This window comes from Pestalotiopsis fici, assembly GCF_000516985.1.
Source record: "Pestalotiopsis fici W106-1 unplaced genomic scaffold PFICI_Scf_3, whole genome shotgun sequence".
NCBI lineage: Eukaryota > Fungi > Ascomycota > Sordariomycetes > Amphisphaeriales > Sporocadaceae > Pestalotiopsis > Pestalotiopsis fici.
This window is the reverse complement of record NW_006917093.1, coordinates 3,375,210-3,393,106: the sequence shown is the minus strand read 5'-3', so window position 1 is coordinate 3,393,106 and position 17,897 is coordinate 3,375,210. Positions and strand designations below refer to the sequence as shown.

The 17,897-nt window shown below is 50.8% G+C and overlaps 8 protein-coding genes across 8 annotated transcripts; 4 read left to right on the top strand and 4 right to left on the bottom strand.

Annotated features, from left to right (window-relative positions):
* Window positions 1–1,266: 1,266 nt before the first annotated feature.
* Window positions 1,267–2,526, bottom strand: PFICI_05168 (uncharacterized protein; the record flags this gene model as incomplete). The annotated part of the gene is made up of 1 exon (XM_007833749.1): window positions 1,267–2,526. The coding sequence occupies one exon, from the start codon at window positions 2,524–2,526 to the stop codon at window positions 1,267–1,269; it is 1,260 nt and encodes a 419-aa protein (XP_007831940.1).
* A 955-nt stretch (window positions 2,527–3,481) lies between these two features.
* PFICI_05167 (uncharacterized protein) lies at window positions 3,482–4,777 on the top strand (the record flags this gene model as incomplete). Its single annotated transcript, XM_007833748.1, has 1 exon — window positions 3,482–4,777. The coding sequence occupies one exon, from the start codon at window positions 3,482–3,484 to the stop codon at window positions 4,775–4,777; it is 1,296 nt and encodes a 431-aa protein (XP_007831939.1).
* A 2,009-nt stretch (window positions 4,778–6,786) lies between these two features.
* PFICI_05166 (uncharacterized protein) lies at window positions 6,787–7,847 on the top strand (the record flags this gene model as incomplete). Its single annotated transcript, XM_007833747.1, has 2 exons — window positions 6,787–6,906; window positions 6,963–7,847. The coding sequence occupies 2 exons, from the start codon at window positions 6,787–6,789 to the stop codon at window positions 7,845–7,847; spliced, it is 1,005 nt and encodes a 334-aa protein (XP_007831938.1).
* Window positions 7,848–8,665: 818 nt separating this feature from the next.
* Window positions 8,666–9,551, top strand: PFICI_05165 (uncharacterized protein; the record flags this gene model as incomplete). The annotated part of the gene is made up of 4 exons (XM_007833746.1): window positions 8,666–8,820; window positions 8,937–9,137; window positions 9,252–9,396; window positions 9,465–9,551. The coding sequence occupies 4 exons, from the start codon at window positions 8,666–8,668 to the stop codon at window positions 9,549–9,551; spliced, it is 588 nt and encodes a 195-aa protein (XP_007831937.1).
* A 620-nt stretch (window positions 9,552–10,171) lies between these two features.
* PFICI_05164 (uncharacterized protein) lies at window positions 10,172–11,137 on the bottom strand (the record flags this gene model as incomplete). Its single annotated transcript, XM_007833745.1, has 2 exons — window positions 10,172–10,233; window positions 10,306–11,137. 2 exons carry the CDS (start codon window positions 11,135–11,137, stop codon window positions 10,172–10,174), a joined length of 894 nt encoding a protein of 297 aa, XP_007831936.1.
* A 565-nt stretch (window positions 11,138–11,702) lies between these two features.
* On the bottom strand, window positions 11,703–12,836 carry PFICI_05163 (uncharacterized protein; the record flags this gene model as incomplete). Its single annotated transcript, XM_007833744.1, has 2 exons — window positions 11,703–12,546; window positions 12,637–12,836. 2 exons carry the CDS (start codon window positions 12,834–12,836, stop codon window positions 11,703–11,705), a joined length of 1,044 nt encoding a protein of 347 aa, XP_007831935.1.
* A 1,016-nt stretch (window positions 12,837–13,852) lies between these two features.
* On the top strand, window positions 13,853–15,453 carry PFICI_05162 (uncharacterized protein; the record flags this gene model as incomplete). The annotated part of the gene is made up of 2 exons (XM_007833743.1): window positions 13,853–14,215; window positions 14,278–15,453. 2 exons carry the CDS (start codon window positions 13,853–13,855, stop codon window positions 15,451–15,453), a joined length of 1,539 nt encoding a protein of 512 aa, XP_007831934.1.
* Window positions 15,454–15,857: 404 nt separating this feature from the next.
* Window positions 15,858–17,291, bottom strand: PFICI_05161 (uncharacterized protein; the record flags this gene model as incomplete). The annotated part of the gene is made up of 4 exons (XM_007833742.1): window positions 15,858–16,864; window positions 16,942–17,032; window positions 17,088–17,211; window positions 17,275–17,291. The coding sequence occupies 4 exons, from the start codon at window positions 17,289–17,291 to the stop codon at window positions 15,858–15,860; spliced, it is 1,239 nt and encodes a 412-aa protein (XP_007831933.1).
* Window positions 17,292–17,897: the final 606 nt, after the last annotated feature.

The following is a 17,897-nucleotide window of genomic DNA, read 5'->3' as shown; positions in this document are numbered from 1 at the left end:
GCCAAATCACTGGGTGGACTCCAACTGTCAACCCACCCCCGGGACCCGCCATGTTTGATTACACTTCTGTCGTCCATCAATGCGCATCTGCAGCAATCTAAGCAATCACCTTCCGCTGATGGATGCATATATATTTCTTTTGTACTTGGCAGATGCAATGCCCACCTTTGCGAGCGTCTTATTAAGGTACCGAATTCCCACCACAGGAGCAGGCCAATTCGGGCCACCACCAATACTGTTTAGCAAATACATACCTAACCTTAGATACTCAGTAACGGCCGAGTCGACCTCTACTAGACAACTGGACGCACAAGATGCCTTGCATCTCCGTACACCGTCACCGTTCACTGGAACAGCGCCCGAGCGCGATAAAACGGTAAGGAGTCTCCCGGGCAGCCTGAGCAGCCTACAAATACTGGCCACCACATCGGACGAACTGCCTCGATGCGATCGGCGCCGTATGGTAGGTACGTATTATGTATACTGCAAGGCCCCACAATCGGTCATCGGCTTTCTTTGCCGATCGTGTAGACCAAAGCAATCGTCACAAGGTCGAATCCTCCTGGGCGCTTCGTACGCCCAATCAGCGACCCTTTGTCTCGTACCAAGAAGCTAGAAATTACTACGTTCACATTATCGCGCGGCTATCATCTCATTTTGACTGATGAGACTCTGTATTACACGAGCTCTTCTTGGTATTGTTAAAAGAACTGAATTCATCGAGAATATATCAAAACTCCGCAATGATCATTGGCCTTCCAGCAAAGTGCCCGGGCTGAAGCATAAGGAGTAGTTGTGACCAGACGAGTGCTACACCCTGCGTTACAGGCCATGCTTGCTACCACGGCGGCTGCACATGACGGCCAGAGCCCCCAAAATTGATTCAAGGACTTGTCCAAAGTGCCGGAACAGCAAAACATTGATCTTGCGGTTGACGAGGGTGGTACCCTCTACCTTGATACTGTCTGGCACAAACTTGATGAGTCAGAATCCGCAGTATCACTGCTCATATACGTATCTATATGAGTCAAGGGGGTAATCTTAGCCCAGATGAGGTCACTTGGAAAATCATATTCTGCTTAGATATGACTGAGTCACTGGGGCACTAACTTGCTTCTTATTCTTAGTGTCCCTTCGCGGGAATAACATGAGCTATACTATGCTGGTGTACCACGATCAGCTAAGTTTATGTAATTTGTAATGGGCGGGGCTCTTAGAGTGCCGTTTTGCGGCTGCTGTCTGACGATCAGGCGGTCGATGTCAGATCTATGCATTTATCAATATCCGATCAAAAAAGTCGCGGAACACCTCTGCGGTTTTTCCGAAGGAATCTGATATTGATGTGACATCTTCGCGGATAGCTTCAAGATGTCCGCGTATAGTGTCGCAAACCGACGACATAACATTAAACCCTTCTCTTTGGGGCACAGGCCAAAGGTTGTGCTCCTGGGCTCGGGTCAAGGCTTCTCTGATCGCCTGCTGTTTTCCCGCCTTGCAATCCCCAATCATTGCGCGAATCAATTGCCTATCAGTGGCATCAGAGAGCTGGTCTGCCTCCTCGTCCAAGTCGGCAAGCTCGCCGAGCTGACCCTTGGTGGTGAGAATCTCCTCTTGCAGCATACAAGAGTCGTGCAACCAATGGATCCCATCGGCCAAGTCCTGTAGCTCATCCACATAATTCTGTGCCTCTGACCGAAGATTTTGCGCCCATGTCTGAAACTCTTTTGGATATGCTGCCATATCTATGGTGGTTTTCGAAGACTCCAAATCGCGAATGAGAGCAGGCTTGTCGTCATTATCCAGCTTGAAGTGCTCTGTCCAATCGGCGACCGAGGTGAACGGATGCAACCAAACTTCGTTGTCGTTGAATGTCTCATGCGAGCCGATTAATTTGCTGTATAGGTTTCGCCATAACCATCCAAACATATCCGGGAAGCCGAATTGAATATCCATGTCTGCTGCCAAAAAAGCAGCCACCGTCACAGAATAAAGACCGACATCGGGCTTACTGGCTTTAAACAGGTTCGGGATGTGTTGCTCAACAACTTCCGAGTCTAGGCAGAGGCCTCGCACTTGGTCCGCAATGTCGATTTCATGACCCTTACGTGATTCCAAGTCATACACCTTGGCAGTACCGTCTGGATGCATCGCAGCGAGTACTACGTAGCCATCTCCTACCAAACATGGGCGAACTCTAAGTCGTAAATGTTGCCCACCCGGGATGCCTAAAGGGTCGAGCGAATCATTGACCTCGCTATCGATCTCGGGTTTTCCAATGAGGATGAGGTGATGGTTTCCACATAGCAAGAGGACACTGATCAGAGTACGGACAATGTTGTCCTCCTGAAAGGTATCTGGTCGGGATAAAGCGTCCTTGATCGAGAGTTCACGAGCTCCAGTTTCTTCAAGCGACCGACCCAGATACTCCTTGATCTGCTCTGAAGTCTGTTCGACACTTTCGTTATCCGCCTCGGTATTGTATGGTTTGGGCATGGATGCTTCGGGAGGCTCGTTGGATGGGGTCATCGTGCCAGCCACCGCCGCGGACTTCTGGATTGGATTTGGCGATGGCTTTATTCAGGAGACTGTAGATGATGGTCACGTTACCAAGCAGTCAAATGGATATCAATAGGGCAGATTCTGAGCTGCCAGCTGAGCCCAAGCTCCAAACTGGCAGCAATCTGCATCATTGTTAGACGCCATTGAAGCAGGAAAGAGCGACTTGAAGAATGGATTCGATTGTCCAGCTCAAAGTCTGGGGGCGTACTGATATGAACTATAGAGTATGGAAGCTACATTTGAGTAGAAACATTTTGCTCCTTCGTTTGCTGGAGAAACATTTTATTCCTTCTTTTGCTGGGGAAACATTTTGTTGCTTCTTTTGCTAGAGAAACAGCGTATTAGTGCATAGGTATTCAAAAGGGATGAGAAGGCACTTAAAAGGCCGTGAAGATTGGTTTACGGGCATAAGATGATGAGAAGGGGTGGGCTCTACCAGTATATGTACCTTTAACACACAGTTCTAGGTACCAGACATCGGTACATTCTTGCCTGCACAGTACGTAGTACATGTATACTAGGTTACATGTGTAGCAGCACAGGCAGGTTAGCAACACCCCCACTTGGCAGCTTGGTGGGGCAACTGGACGATGACTCGAAGCTAGATCGCAGGCAACCTAGAGCTTCGCATCAATTTTGGTAGGTATATAAAAGACATCATATTGGACAGTATCTGTTTTGCGCGACTGAACTCGCAAAAAGTCACAGTGTATTGATTACCTAGATAAGGTTGGTATGCCGAAGAAAAGACACCAAACCTTGTACACGAAACCGCCGTCGATAGCTCCGCCGACCCTCCGCACCTCATCTTCCTCGCGGGAGACAACCGGTATGCGCCTGCGCTTCCGACTTCTGCATTTACGCCGCTAAACTATCGTGAACAGGGCAAAATGAACGCTCTGTCAATGATATCCTCGCTGACATGCGCAGGGCCGGCCAAGGCTCGACGGCGCGGAACGATGTCCTTGCGCACCCAACTCCAAGCGTTCCCCCCACGATAAGCCGTATACTACAACTTCCTGCGGCGCCTGCACCCCGTCCACGTACGAGACAACAGCTTCAACAGCAGATACGGCAATACGGGACGAGGCGCAATGTCAACGGAAGACGCCTTCCGCCGGGTCCTCCGCCTCCGCGTTCGTGGTATGCACCTATCCTATCGTCACGACCCCCGCCAGGCGTCCATAGGAGTGTAGAGGAGATTTTGCTCTGCCCTTTACCCCAAGCCTTTACTCCTCATCATGGCAGTCTTATCGATATTATGTTACATCAATTGGCAGCCAACTGGAGCGTGCAGAAAGACTGGAACAGGTTCTATCTCTATGATATGCCTGACAGAATCAGGACAGCACTCATCTATTATGTGTCTAAGTATCACGAATCGGGAATCAGCATTAGCGATTTACGACTCATCCTACTCGGACCCACGGACGGAGAGCTGGCCGAATATGAGCTTGAGAAACCCGATCCCGCAGTGCTAAACGCCAGTATTCATCACTTGGATCTTACTGGCTCTGCTGGATCTAGTATCTCCTTGAGATCACTTGCTGAGCTATTGTTTCCTACCGCTGCCGTAGTTGCAGCCGAGGTCGCAGATTCATGGGATGCACCAGAGCCTTTGCTATCACCAACGGCTATTCTTCCTAATTTGACGCACCTGTCTTTGGCGATTGATAGACAGTCAGGCGAGGGCCCGAGTTGGAGACAACTTCTATCTCTGTCCGCTAAATTGTCTGGGTTAACTCACTTGAACTTATCAGGCTGGCCTACTCCCTCTACAACACCCAACGCAATCATTACGAAGATGGTGTCAGCGGAAACGGGAAGGACAGTGAACTATGGGGCCACCACTGTGTACAGTCATGCCTTGGATGACGACTGGTCTGAGGCCGTTTCGATTCTCAAAAGGCTTAGCAAAGCTCTCTACAGGCTTGAATATCTCGATCTGACTGGATGTGGGCACTGGCTACCTGCTCTGTACAAAGAGGTCGATGCCGAGTTGACAGTCGACTTTGTAGACTGGAGCCGAGAATGGGGCAAAATCACGGTCCTTAGGCTTTGCTCCGGCTACTATGGAGAGCATATGACTCCAGACAGTGACGAGACGCAGTTGCGGGAATGGAAGAAGGAGGCAACTTTTGTCGAGAAGCGCATTAGGGCCCAAAGAGCTGGCCAAGGGCATTTTATCATTGTCGAAAAAGACCCATTGGAAGACTAGTCAGTCAGTTGGACCCCGGCCGAGTGCTTTCGAAGTACTTTGTAGTTTGCGAAACTTTGCATACTTAGATAAATTAAATAAGCAGAAGTCTGCATACCACGGCCGCGATTGATTGGAACATCACCATAAAACCTGGCGGCCATATCCACTGCAAACAAATCACTTTTGAGCGAAAGAGGTTAGGATATTGGTAATATTCCGAACATTCCAATCACTTACAATATCTAGCAAGCAACTTATTTAGCCAAATAGTATTTTCACAAATCTGCTGTCATGATTGCTGTTGTCGAGTGTCCTGCGTACTTGTGTGCAAGACCAATTGGTAAGGTCTGTTGGAAACCTCCTTTCCAGGCGCTAGGGTAAATATTTGTTGCTACTCTGTGTTGACTTGGATACTTGTCATATTGTCATATTCAGACCATGAAAATGCGATTCGACGAAAGTGAGGTAGCCATCCGAGCCAAGTTGTACTCCACGAGAGATTTCGACTGCATTACTTTACTCAGAGAGTGACAAGTGAACAACACAGTGGCTCTAGCATAACATCACATGATCCAAACAAGACACCACGAGATTGTTTGATATACGGAATAGAAAAGTGTGTATCAGGGAGAGACACACAAGTACTGGAACAAGACACGAGAGTGAAAATTCAACAAGCACCATGACAGCCACATTGGGCTCTGCCCCCTTTGCGACGATTTTTACCTTGGCGCACGCCGTCACTTTCTCTGAGATCGACAGAACTTTTCAAGCTTCTTGGTACAAGGAGCGGATCGTCTTGGCAAGACGCGCAAACCTCTCTGCTGGGAGATCAATCTGGAGATAGTCTGGGCCAGTCGGCAGTCGGCTCCGGCGTCGGGTGGGAATGGACACAGACCGGATCAGCATCCGTCTGCTGCACTATTATGACTGGCAGTTTCTCACGTTTGGTCCTGGTCTGATGAGTCTGGCACTGAATAGAGAAGGAGCAGCAACCCACTCTCCCTCTCGGTGGGATGCGAGATGTGTGTTGGGTGTGCAGTACTACTATGTACGTAGAAAACTTCCATTGAGTGCAAGGTGCTTAATGGGGCTGAGTCATGGTCGTTCTAGACGTGTATATCCTGTCGGCGGCAGTTGACGAGTCGACCAGTTTCAGGATACTGGAGGTGTTGATCAGCCGTGTGGCCAGCGTTGATTTGGCAGTTTTGGCTAGCGCCCCAGCCTCTGAACAAGGGGAAATTTTTGACGGTTAGGCACTGTTTAGCTCTCCAATGGCTGCCAGCTATTCCCAGCGCAAGAAAAACCTGGTTCATTTACCCACTGAGACCCTATGACGCAAGGTTCCAGGGCCTTGTGGTATCCTAGCTCGAGACCCTGCAGCCCGGCAGCTTCCAATCATATACTTTGACCCACCCCTTTTTCCCTCAACCAACCCGCGAGACCTTCGTCATCAACGGCCGGGCAGAGTGGCAGTCATACTTTCCAATACGAAAACCCCCTTCTGGACAATCACCGAGCCCATGCGCCAAGCGGGCGGTAGATTCTAGTAGGTAGCAATAGAATCAGATGAGTTGTCGTCTATGGTTCGACAGGCCAGGGTGGCCCTGTCACCCCCAGCCCGAATCTGGTTTTGTTCTTTGATTTGAATGCATACCTCGCAAACCTACCAGTACCTAAGGAAAACGGGGTCCCTTCCGGCGGTGACGCCTATCCTATTATGTTGCTCGCGGCTTGTTGGTTGCATCATGCCTCCCAGCCTTAATAGGGAGTGATACAGAGTGTCTTTGAATGTTACATATACGCAGAAGTTTCCTTTTCTCCCTCCCTCCATTTCTTGTCTTCTCGGTATTTAGCACAACAACATTACAACATTCCTGAATCCCCAGGCGATATTAATATAGAGTCTTTGTTTTGGGTGTATAACACTCTGCAAAGGTCTGCCCCGTCTGTACCAAGTCAAACATTTCTGGTATTGCAAGAACACGAAACTCCCTTTGCTTACTTGGACACACCACACCGCCAAAATGAAGCGCTTTACAATAATCATACCCATGATTCTATCCATTGCGGGCTTTGTGCTCGCAATGTTGTCGCTCTTTGCAGGCTCAAAGCCTGGGCAGCTCGAGGACTACCACATTATAGCTGTAAGTGGCAGCTGACATTGTCAAAACATTGGAGCTCAGTTCTGACTCGAACCTAGCTCAACATGTCCAACTTTGGTCATGATCTCGTCCCTACACCTACCAGTGGCAGCTCAGAACCAACCTCCACCGACGACAGCTGGGGTAGCTTCTTCACATCGGTTGTGGAAACATTGGCCTCTGAGATCAGTGACGAGCTGAGCGAAATTGAGGACGATATTGCCGACAAGCTGTCAGAGGAGCTTGGAATTTCTCAATGGTACTCTCTCCACGTCATGACGGCTTGCGAAGGCAACTTTGCTCCCAACGCAACGACGCCGGGCGCCTGGTACAATACGACAAACTGTACTTCCCAGGCAGCTGGTTTCCAGTTCAACCTGACCGAGGTGCTTGACCACGAGATTTCAGTGGGCCCACTGGACTTGAATCCCGCCGATCTTCCCGTTCCCGACGATATCACCGATGCCATCAACTACCTCAATGGATTTCTCCTTGCCATTTTCATTCTTTTCTGTATTGGTGCTGGATTTGCCGGCTTGTCTTTCCTTGCCTCCATTGCCGCTCTGTCCTTGGGTGGTACTTCAAAGACTGGCAAAACGGGACCGTCCAGACTCATGTCTCTCATTAATGCCATACTGACCGGTCTGGCTTCCCTGGCGCTCCTGATTGGCGCCGCCATCACAACTGCGGTGGCCAAGAAGGGCGCAGAGAAGATTAATGACAAGGGTAGCGAGGTCGGTATCTCTGCCAACGCCGGAACCAAGTTCATCATCATCACCTGGGTCTCCTTTGCCGTCATGTTTGTTGCCGTCCTGTATTGGGTTGCAGCAGGCATCATGGGCCGCAGCTCCGCAACCACGGGCCGACGACGAGCCTCTCCGGGCAGGTTCGCCTTCCGCGGCCGAGAGAAGAAGACTCGTCACAGCTCCGATTCCTCGGTCTAAGAAACTAGGCCAACTGACAAGGTCAACAATACTTGTCCAATATACCACCAGTAACTGTCGAATCACAAAAAAGACTGCGACGTTGGAAATTGCTTCAAAACTGGCTCCAATTCCAACTGTCGCTAAAGACGACGTACTAGGCGTTGACGTCTAGAATGAGAGAATGACAATTTGCAGCGTTTTGTTTGTTTTGCACTTGTGTGTGTTTTCCCAACCACCTTATACTCCCATAGACTAGATTGGCACTTATTTCGCTTCTCGAATATGGCCGGCCCTAATTAGCTCTTTAGATCCCAAAAATCTGAAAAGACTCATCATGATGATCAATTTCTTTCACCGTATCGGGATACCATCTTGACCGAAAGTCTTGATATCTGGTCATAAAAAAGTCCCTCATCACTGTTTCGCCACGTCATGTTATCAGGTGCCAAACGAAAAGTGTCCGCCTCAACTTGATTCAGCAGTTGATGTGCAACAACTAACAAGAAAAGCCCCACAGATCGCGACTCCTCCTTCTGTGTTATCTAGCCTGCTAGTAGTACTACATGCACTACTATTCTAGTATCTTAGCACCGCCGCCAGGGCCCCTGGGTTAGCGGAGTGCTCCGTGCGCGCATTCCTCTCTGTCTCTCTCTCTTTCTTACCTTGACCTCAATTCCTTCGCCTCACCTTTCAGTACCCAAGGACCTCGAAAGTTTTCTTGTCGACCTCAATCTTCTACTTGACCTCTCATATTCTTATTCTTATTCTTTTCTTACAATTTCTCTCTCTGCTTGTTTCTACTTTTCTCCATGGCTTAGGAAACCATTGAAGCCGTCATGCCTCGCCTTCCCGATGATGGAGATGTGGAGGTGTTCCAGGAGGACGCCGAACAGCTGTTGCAGACGAGCGAGAGGTCCGCCCGGCGGCTGTTCTCGGGCTTCAAAGACTTTGCCTTTTCAGGCAACATTCTCGAGATTGCTTTTGGTCTGATGTGAGTGCGCTCCTCAAAAAAGAAGTGCATCACCAATTCATCGTTGCAAGCGAGACATGTTTGGAGGAAAGCGCACGTGAGCATGGGAGATGCCTGAGATGCTGATATTGCTCTAGTCTCGCCTCGGCTTTTACGGCTCTGACCACATCTTTCGTCTCCGATATCATCCTGCCGCCGCTGTCAGTGATTTTGCCGCTTAACAGGAATCTGGACGAAAAGTTTGCCGTCCTCCAGCGGGGCCCTAGCTATGATGAGCTGGACGGATACACAACGCTTGCACAAGCCCAAGAGGACGGTGCTGTTGTGTTGGCCTATGGGTAAGTCATACGGTCATGGGTCGCGCGATCATCATGGCTGCATACTTGACACGGAAAACAAATCCCATCATTTTCAAAGAAGATGTGCCATAGACTAATATTATCATCTCTTAGTGTGTTCGTGAACAAGGTGTTTGAATTTCTAGGAATGGGACTTGCTTTGTACGGCTTGGCTGTACTTTATGAATCCCTTTCCCACGACCCTATCATCAAGCACACCGTCAAGTGCCGATATTGCAAAAAGCCGGTCAATGTCAAGGTATGTCGAGCTATTGGAATAACCTCAACCTGCATGAGAGAGAGTACCCTAATACATATGTTTAATAGGCTCTTCGCTGTATCAACTGCACCAGCTGGTTGGATGGGCGCGAGGAGAAGGACCCAAGCCAGCAGGCGTTTGTTCGGCGACAATAGGAAGAGTCGCAGCCCGAAGCAGACTAGGCCGCGGTAGATTGAAGAGCAGCTAGGCGAGCTCCATGGCCAATGAATGGAGGAGTGTAGAGCATTCTACACGAGAGTGTGTATTCAAATTGCACTAGACAAACACGCCCTATAGAGACTGTAGCCGGCTACAGCTCTCTTAGGGTGGATAACGAGATACGATGACTATGCCGGTATTTACATGTTTTCAAGAAGAGGACGTCGTGTTAAGAATCACACTAACAATCAAGATGGCAAAGATGGCTAGACGGTGTGGAGCTGACAAGGACATCTTGGATGAATAGAGTTCGTGGCGACATACTCGGGAAGCCACGCCGAAGTACCATTAGCGTCTGGGTCATTATGGCAATGGTATTGCCGGCTCGCACATTCTCATATTCATTGTGATATTGACCAAGACATTGCTCTGTTCAGATGTATCAAGAATCACGATGCCAAGTCTTTGGTGTTGTTTATTTTTGAGTCCTCTCATTGACATGCATTTGCAAATATTTATGATTCCAGACCTTTTATTTTTTTTAATTTTTATCGCCACACACCGAAACGCCGTGCTATAACTCATGCTCAAAAATGGTCGTCGTATATTTGCAAGCTTATCGACCAGCAACGACATTCAGTACACCACCGTCCACAGCGATAATCTCACCGTTGACATCTAGGTTTTCCATATTTGTCAGCTCATCATCACTTCTCGGTCATGGATGAGGTGGAACTCATTTTTACTTACAGTGGTTGTTGGCCAGGTATAACGCCGTCATACCCATTTCCTCATCGCGGCCAGGCCTTTGGAGAGGGACGTGGCCTTTTTCCTGAATTTTCTCGGCCGGAACCTCACTCTTGTTCTTCTCATCGCTCTCCTTGGCTGTCATCTCGGAAGGAAAGTAGCCGGGAGCAATAGAGTTGACGCGGATGCCGGCGCGCTGGAACTCAGAGGACATGAGCTTGGTGAGGTGGACGGTTGCGCCCTTTGCGGCATTGTAGCTAAAGTGGCCCTGGGCGTGGCGCATGATGCCCGACATGGACGAGATGGTGATGACCGAGGCGCCAAAGCGCTCGAGCTCGCCGTTTGGTCTCACGGCCGCCTGGAGCAGCGGCAAAAAGGCCACCGTGGTAAAGTAGACGCTCGTCACGTCCGTCAGGTGCGTCTGCTGCCACTCCTCGACGCTCTCGTTCTCCCACAGCCGCTTCTTGAGGTCGTCGGCGTCCTCGTGGTGGGGTTCGGCCTTGGGGCCCGATACGCCGGCGTTGCAGACCAGCGTGTGGATGCACTTTTCCTTTTGGCTCAGCTCCGTCACGAGCTTCTCGAGGTCGTCCTTTTTGGTCACGTCGCAGGGGCCAATGGGAACGATGGCGCCGCCAGACGAGGGGGCTGGGGTGTGTGACTTGGCCGACTGCTCTAATACCTCCATGCGTCGGCCTGTAATGTAGACTTTTGCACCGTTGGCCGCCAGGGCCTGGGTGATCATGAGACCGATTCCAGTCCCTCCTCCAGTCACAACGGCAACCTTGCCCTTCATTCCAAATAGCCTGGCGGCATCAAAGTGGTGTGTCTCGGCCATGGTGAGAAATGCGGAATTGCAAGTACGTTGACCTAATCTGATGCTGTATTTACGAGCGGCAATCAGTGGCGAGTATTCCAATAGTTTAGCTGGGAGACGATTGATCAATTGCCTAGAGTTGGTTTATGTCGGGTTTTATCGCTAAATATTGTTCGAAATCTGTAGAACAAACATATGTCATAAGCACGTACGTCAAAAGAAAGGAGCGATCAATGACGTATGGTATACCTTTGCATCAGGTGTGGGCCGGTTCATAGTTTGGATCGACAGGAACAATTGCTCCTAACCTACCAGAAGCGCGCTATTCTAGGTATAAAAATGTAATTGTTTCACAACATAAAAAAAAAGCCATAAAATAGCGGGGTATTGATTCCCCTTTACATAAGATGCACATGTTGTGTCATTACTGCAAGCTACCTAGAGGCAGAAAACACAGAACTAATGGCTCATCTCAGAGAAAATCAACAGGAGCATTGCGCCTTTCGTGCATTTTCATGTCAAGTTCGTAACCACGCGTGTATATACAATACAGTCCATGAAATCAAGCTTCAAACTACAGTCTTCCTTACAACTTTGCGAGTTGTTGAGTTCCCTTGTTCAGTGCAGCTGAGGCATCTGTGATAAACTCGTCCACGATTTCCTTGGCACTCTTTTCGTCGTTTACCAAAGCTGCGCACTTGCCCATTAGGAATGGTCGGAATTGGTCCAACATATCGTCAAGGTCATCGTCTTCGCCAGCGGAAACCGAATCGGTTCCTGGGATCTTGTCTCCGTCTCCCTTCATCACCTTTTCGAGATCAGCTTCATAGGGCAATATTCCCTTCGAGGTAAGCTCCTTGAGCTCGTCTCGTCTGTCATTCTCCCAGCTCTCAATGTATGGGTTCGTGCGGACACGTAGAGGTCGGCCAGTGAAGATGAGTGTGCGGATGGTGTCGTCAAAGCTGGCTGTCCTGACCGACTCCTTATGCGCCTGCGGAGCGCCAGCCTCGGTGGCCAGGATAAACCTCGTACCTACCCACACGGCCTCGGCACCCATCATCAGGGAAGCAGCAAGCATTTTACCGTCATGCATACCACCGGCGGCAACTACCTGAACTGGCTTGCCGGTCAGAGGGCTCTTGGAGTTCTGGCAGGCCTTGACGCATGCTGGGATGAGGACGGTCGTGGGTACGTCTCCCGTGTGTCCACCACCCTCGCCACCTTGCGCGCAAATGATGTCACATCCAATATCAATGCACTTCTGCACGTGCTTTGGGTGTCCGACCATGTTCATGTAGTAGATGCCGTGCTTGTGCAGCTTGTCCACAACTTCCTTTGGTGGGACGCCGACAGCGGAAACGAACAGCTTTGCGCCAGACTCAATAATCACATCAACTAGCTGGTTCAGCTTTCCCTTGGTGTAGTCATAGCTGCGCAGTTGACACTAGTTAGCACAAATTGAGGATAAGAGATTCTTGTCCCATGCTGTCAAGCGACAAACTGTCCGTCGCATCACATACTTGGTCTTTCTGGCGCTACCTCCGACCTGGGGAAGCAGCAGATCGATGCCGAACGGGGCGTTCTTGTCGACCAAGTCCTTCTTCAACTCATCAATCTGCTCTCTCAACATGTCGGGCGAATAGCTCATGCCACCGATAACTCCGAGACCTCCTGCATTCGTGACAGCAGCCGCCAACTTGGGACCGGCCGCGACATTCATGCCTGCCAGGAGGATTGGGTGTTTGATCCCGAAGAGCTCGGTGATGCCCGTCCGGATTTTCTCTACAGGAAGAATAAATGATCAGCTTGACTGGGTGCTTTGAAGAAACCGTGGTCTGGCTCATGCGAGGGAGTACTGACGTGGGGATGCCATCTTGATCTTGATATCTACTGCTACTACCAGATCTGCGAGGTTTGCGATTCGGGGTATGCGGGTGAAGGAAGACGGGTCAGTACGGAGACGTCGTCAGTCGTTCTGCAGAGGATGAGAAGAACAAGAAGACGAAGCGCGGGCGCCCGGAAAGAGGAGACAGCCAACCTATATAACAAATATACCAGGACAGGGAAGGGAAAGAGATCAGACCTTTTTCCCCAGCCAAAAGCTATCCCGTTTGCCGTGAGTCTGGGGAAGTTCGCCGAGGGGCGATGCAGCGTGATGGGGTACCCTGCGCGGGCTAATCTGATCCGGGCAAGCTAACCTAGGTATGGAGACCCGCTATCAAAGTTGCCGAGGCACTTTGTCAGTGGTGTGGCATCTTGAACATGCGATTCGTCCTTGCGCAGCCTCAAACAATAACATACATACATAACAGCAACTCTGCCGACAGTTTCTATTGGTAGTACAATTAGGAATCATGAATACGGTTTATGTCCTCGAGGTTTATACGATCACTCCTCCTTGTTTATTTCCAATAACCACTTGTGTCTACCAAGGAACAAATATGAAATCATGGCGGGCTTCACTCAAAACCCCACATGAGCTTCGATCCATGCGGGCCGCCTTCAGCGATGTGACCTTAATGTATCTATCCCAAGGCTAAGATAGCGCGTCTAAAGTACCCAGACAGCCTAGAACCCCTGGAAGGCAGTTGGTTTTTTTTTTTCCCTGAACGCTTATGTCAGCCTCTGAGTGCAAGTGTCCCAAGGTGCGTACTTTAGACAACGACAGCGCCGCCGGCCAGGATCGACGGGGTATATCCTAATTGGTGCAAATCGAATGTCAGAAGTCTCATCTCAATGAGCTTTGCTTTGTTGCCTCGAGCATGGAGCTCTGTTGGTCGCCAATCGCATCCCGCTAACCTCCCTCGAAACTTGATCAACAAGATTGCTGCAGCTTCGAGGTCAACAAGCCTGCCAACCCGTTGGAAGATGGACCAGCCAAGTAGGGCAGCATGTGGCTGTGCTTCAGCAAAGCGCAGTGGCAAACGCTCTGCCTACATTGCACTCGGAAGCAACCTGGGCGACAGGGTTACCGAGATTGAGAAGGCTTGCCATGAAATGGACTCTCGTGGCATCAAGGTCAAGAGGACCAGCAATCTCTGGGAAACCGAGCCCATGTACGTCTTAGATCAGGATAGATTCGTGAACGGAGCATGCGAGGTGCGTCGCCTTACTTGAAGCCCTGCCCATAACAGTCGTGGTTCACTAAAACGAGAGTGCAGGTCGAGACTGAGCTTGAACCACTGGCACTATTAGATCAACTACAAGATATTGAAAAGACCATGGGCAGGAAAAAGCTTATAGACAAAGGACCACGAAATATCGATCTTGATGTTCTGCTTTACGGCGATGAGGAAGTGAACCATGAAAGGCTTCAAGTGCCTCATATTGGCATCCCGGAAAGAGACTTCGTCCTCCGGCCGCTTGCCGAGTTGATCCCAACAAAGGCAATTTACCCATCAAAGCCATGGAAGTTAGTCCAAGACTTCTTGAACGAGCTCCCGCCATCTTCTGAACCTCTTTCCACTCTGACGCCGATCTCTCCCTCGGTTGGTCCATTAAACGCACTCAAAGCCACCAGAAAAACTCATGTCATGGCTATTCTAAACACTACGCCAGACTCTTTCTCCGATGGTGGCATCCACACATTCGACTCAATGAGGGATACAATACTCAGCTTCATCCGCGGCGGTGCGACCATGATAGATATCGGAGGCCAATCCAGCGCTCCCGGCACGCCCGACGTCAGTGCCCAGGAAGAAATCAGTCGGGTTCTTCCTGCCATTGAGCTCATACGGAGCATGCCGGAATCCAGGGACGTTGCTATAAGCGTAGACACCTATCGCGCGCCCGTAGCCGAGGCGGCAGCCAAGGCGGGAGCTGATGTCATTAACGACATCTCGGCTGGGCAGCTGGACCCGGATATGCTCTCCACCATGGCCAGGCTGGGCAAGACGGTCTGTCTGATGCACATGCGCGGCACCCCCGCCACCATGAGCAAGCTTAATGACTACCCGGACGGGCTGATTCCGACAATTGCCCGGGAACTCCTCGAGCGCATTGCCGAGGCCGAGGCCGCCGGCGTCCGGAGGTGGCGCATCATCCTAGACCCCGGCCTGGGCTTCGCCAAGGTCGGCGAGCAGAACCTCCAGGTCCTCCGCCACTTTGACGAGCTCCGCAACTGGCCCGGCCTCGAGGGTTTCCCCTGGCTGCTAGGCTCGAGCCGTAAGAGCTTCATTGGCAAGGTCACTGGTGTGCCCAAGCCCATGGATAGGATCTTTGGCACCGCCACCACCGTGGCCGCCGCCGTGCAAATGGGCGCGGATATTGTCCGGGTCCATGACGTCGTGGAAATGGGTCAGGTTGTCAAGATGGCCGATGCTATTTGGAGGTACTAAGGCTGTTTGCTAGCGAGCATGTGAAAGTATCTAGACAAATGCATCGTATTCAACAAAAGATGCATGCTACTGCGCAAATCACGGCCTGCTTTTCCCCAAAGCTAGTCCTTGTAGGCGGTTGACACATTAAGCTATCAGAGTAATGATGGCAATACTGCCTCTCAGGTCGTATTCAAGGCTTGAGTATCTACCTACCTATACAGCATACGAAGCAATGTCCCAAAATACTATTGCAAACGTGACTCCAAAAGCCTCCGAACTCCTAAACGGTCAACTCCAAGACTCAAATGCGATCCGGCTCGCGCCCAAAAAAGTCAGATCATTAGATGGCAAGTCTTGCATGCTTCTCACGTCCGCGCTGGACACAAGATCACCCCTCTGGTATACAATCAGGGGTTTTTGTCTTAAAGGAAATAATCAGCCACAGGCTTCTTGGCCGGCATGCCTCTCGAGTCCTGCGGCGCCGCCTGAAAGACCCTGTACCGCCTGGCTGGGCCACTCTTCATCAGGCTGTCGGTGTCGGTCAGGATTCCCCTGGCGTCCTGTGACCGCCCAATATCACCATTGCTGCGCATCATAATGCTTTCGCCACCCCCGTCCTCAGAGAGCTCAAGCACAGCGGCAACGTTACCACATCTGTAGCAATAGTTGGGTGCTGACCATACCGTCACTATGCTGGCATCGAACATTTCCTTGAACCCTTCCATCACCAGTTGATGTGCCCGTGCAATCAACGAAAGGTCATTCTTGTGGTTGAAGACCTTGACTATGTCGGCTCCAAACAAGAAGCCTGCGCCTCGCGGCGAAAGACCCCAACCGTCAATTTCGTCGGGGTCTGACCAAAGCAGATCGCACATGGCACCCTCATGAGGCACTTCTTGTTTCCGATCAAGCAGGCGGATCTTATCCACCGTATCTATCAACGGAGAGAGACCACCATGAACGCATAGCACTGCACCGGTAGGGTTTCCGTTACTCCCGCCGCTGGATCCTGACGCGCCGGAACCTGGAGGGCCCGTGTTTGCCGGAATGCCGTTGGGGCTCTTTTGTTCGGCAGCCTGTCTGCCGAACCTGCTCATTACTTCTCCATCTGCGTTGCAGACCTCTATCTCGATTTCTTCTTCCTCGTAAGCTTCGCTAGACACTCTGTCGTTGGGTGGCGATAGGGTGTTGGATGCGCCGAGCACGATAGCGCCGAGAGCTAGGTAATCAAAGACATCGCAGCAATATCGCCACACGTTTGCGCTTCCATATTTTCGTAGACATTCGTCATAAAAGCCGTATACGGTCGTGATTTGGCGTGATTCGTGATTGCCGCGGATGAGGGTCATACGGTCCGGGTATCGGACCTTGAGACAAAGCAGCAGAAGAAATGACTCTAGAGAGTAGAAACCTCGGTCGACAAAGTCGCCTTCAGTTGAGTATTGCATATATTAGCAAGAGCTTAAGAAGAAGAAGACTATGCGCGACTGCTCGTTCAGGACTTACCCATGAAGAGGTAATTGGTGTCTGGCGGATCACCACCAACTCGGAAAAGCTCCATCAAGTCATGGAATTGGCCGTGTATATCACCGCATATCTGTCGCAAATGTAAGCTGGCGAAGCTAGTCGGGGTCTCGAGATTGCGCGCATACCGTGACGGGTGCTGCGACCGTGACGACGTTGCCTTCCTCGATCAAGAGCTCGCGTGCCTTGTGACAGAGCTCGCGGACCTGGGCCTCTGGGATGGGTCGACATGCCCGGAGCTGGGCGATCGCACTACATGGAAAGTTGTCAACGAGACATGCTTGCGGAGCGATCTACAATGGAAGCTAAACGTACTTATCGAGATCACTCATGTTTGCGACAATATTAATTTCTGGAGGCTCGGGAGTAGTCTAGGCGCCGACACGCAGTGTCGGTTGAGCCTCTTCGGAGCGCTTGCAGATGAGTTTGTTCACGACAACAAGGTCATGTCAAACGAATGGTGGCGTGTGACGTTTTGACGTTTTCGGGCTCCTGGCTGCACAAACTCTAATCCGGTGGTCACCGTTGAGGGTCTTCGGGGTTTGTGGGGTTTCGTTTTGGGTTCACGATGCTCCGGCGTTCGTCGCGTGCATCCGTGTCGCGGGTCAAATTTCGATAAATAGATGTGGCTTGGAAGGTGGAAAATGACGACAATCAGCGGCTCGTCCCCGGTTTGTCTCTTACATTTCAGTTGGCAGATTGGCGCCTGGGCCCTGTAACAAGAGGACTCTGGCAGCTAGTCTGTGGCTGGTATCCACCGACAAAGACGGTAAGGGTGGGGTCCCTTGCAGCCCAGTACGTACCGAGATTGTGGCGGCTGGTCTCTCTGGGCCGGTTCCAATTGGTCAATCAGGCGTCGTTCAATGAGAAGCTGAGGATTTGAAGCTCAGTGCATTAACCCGAGTCAAATTTCATAGCATCGCAACCATCGTACGACG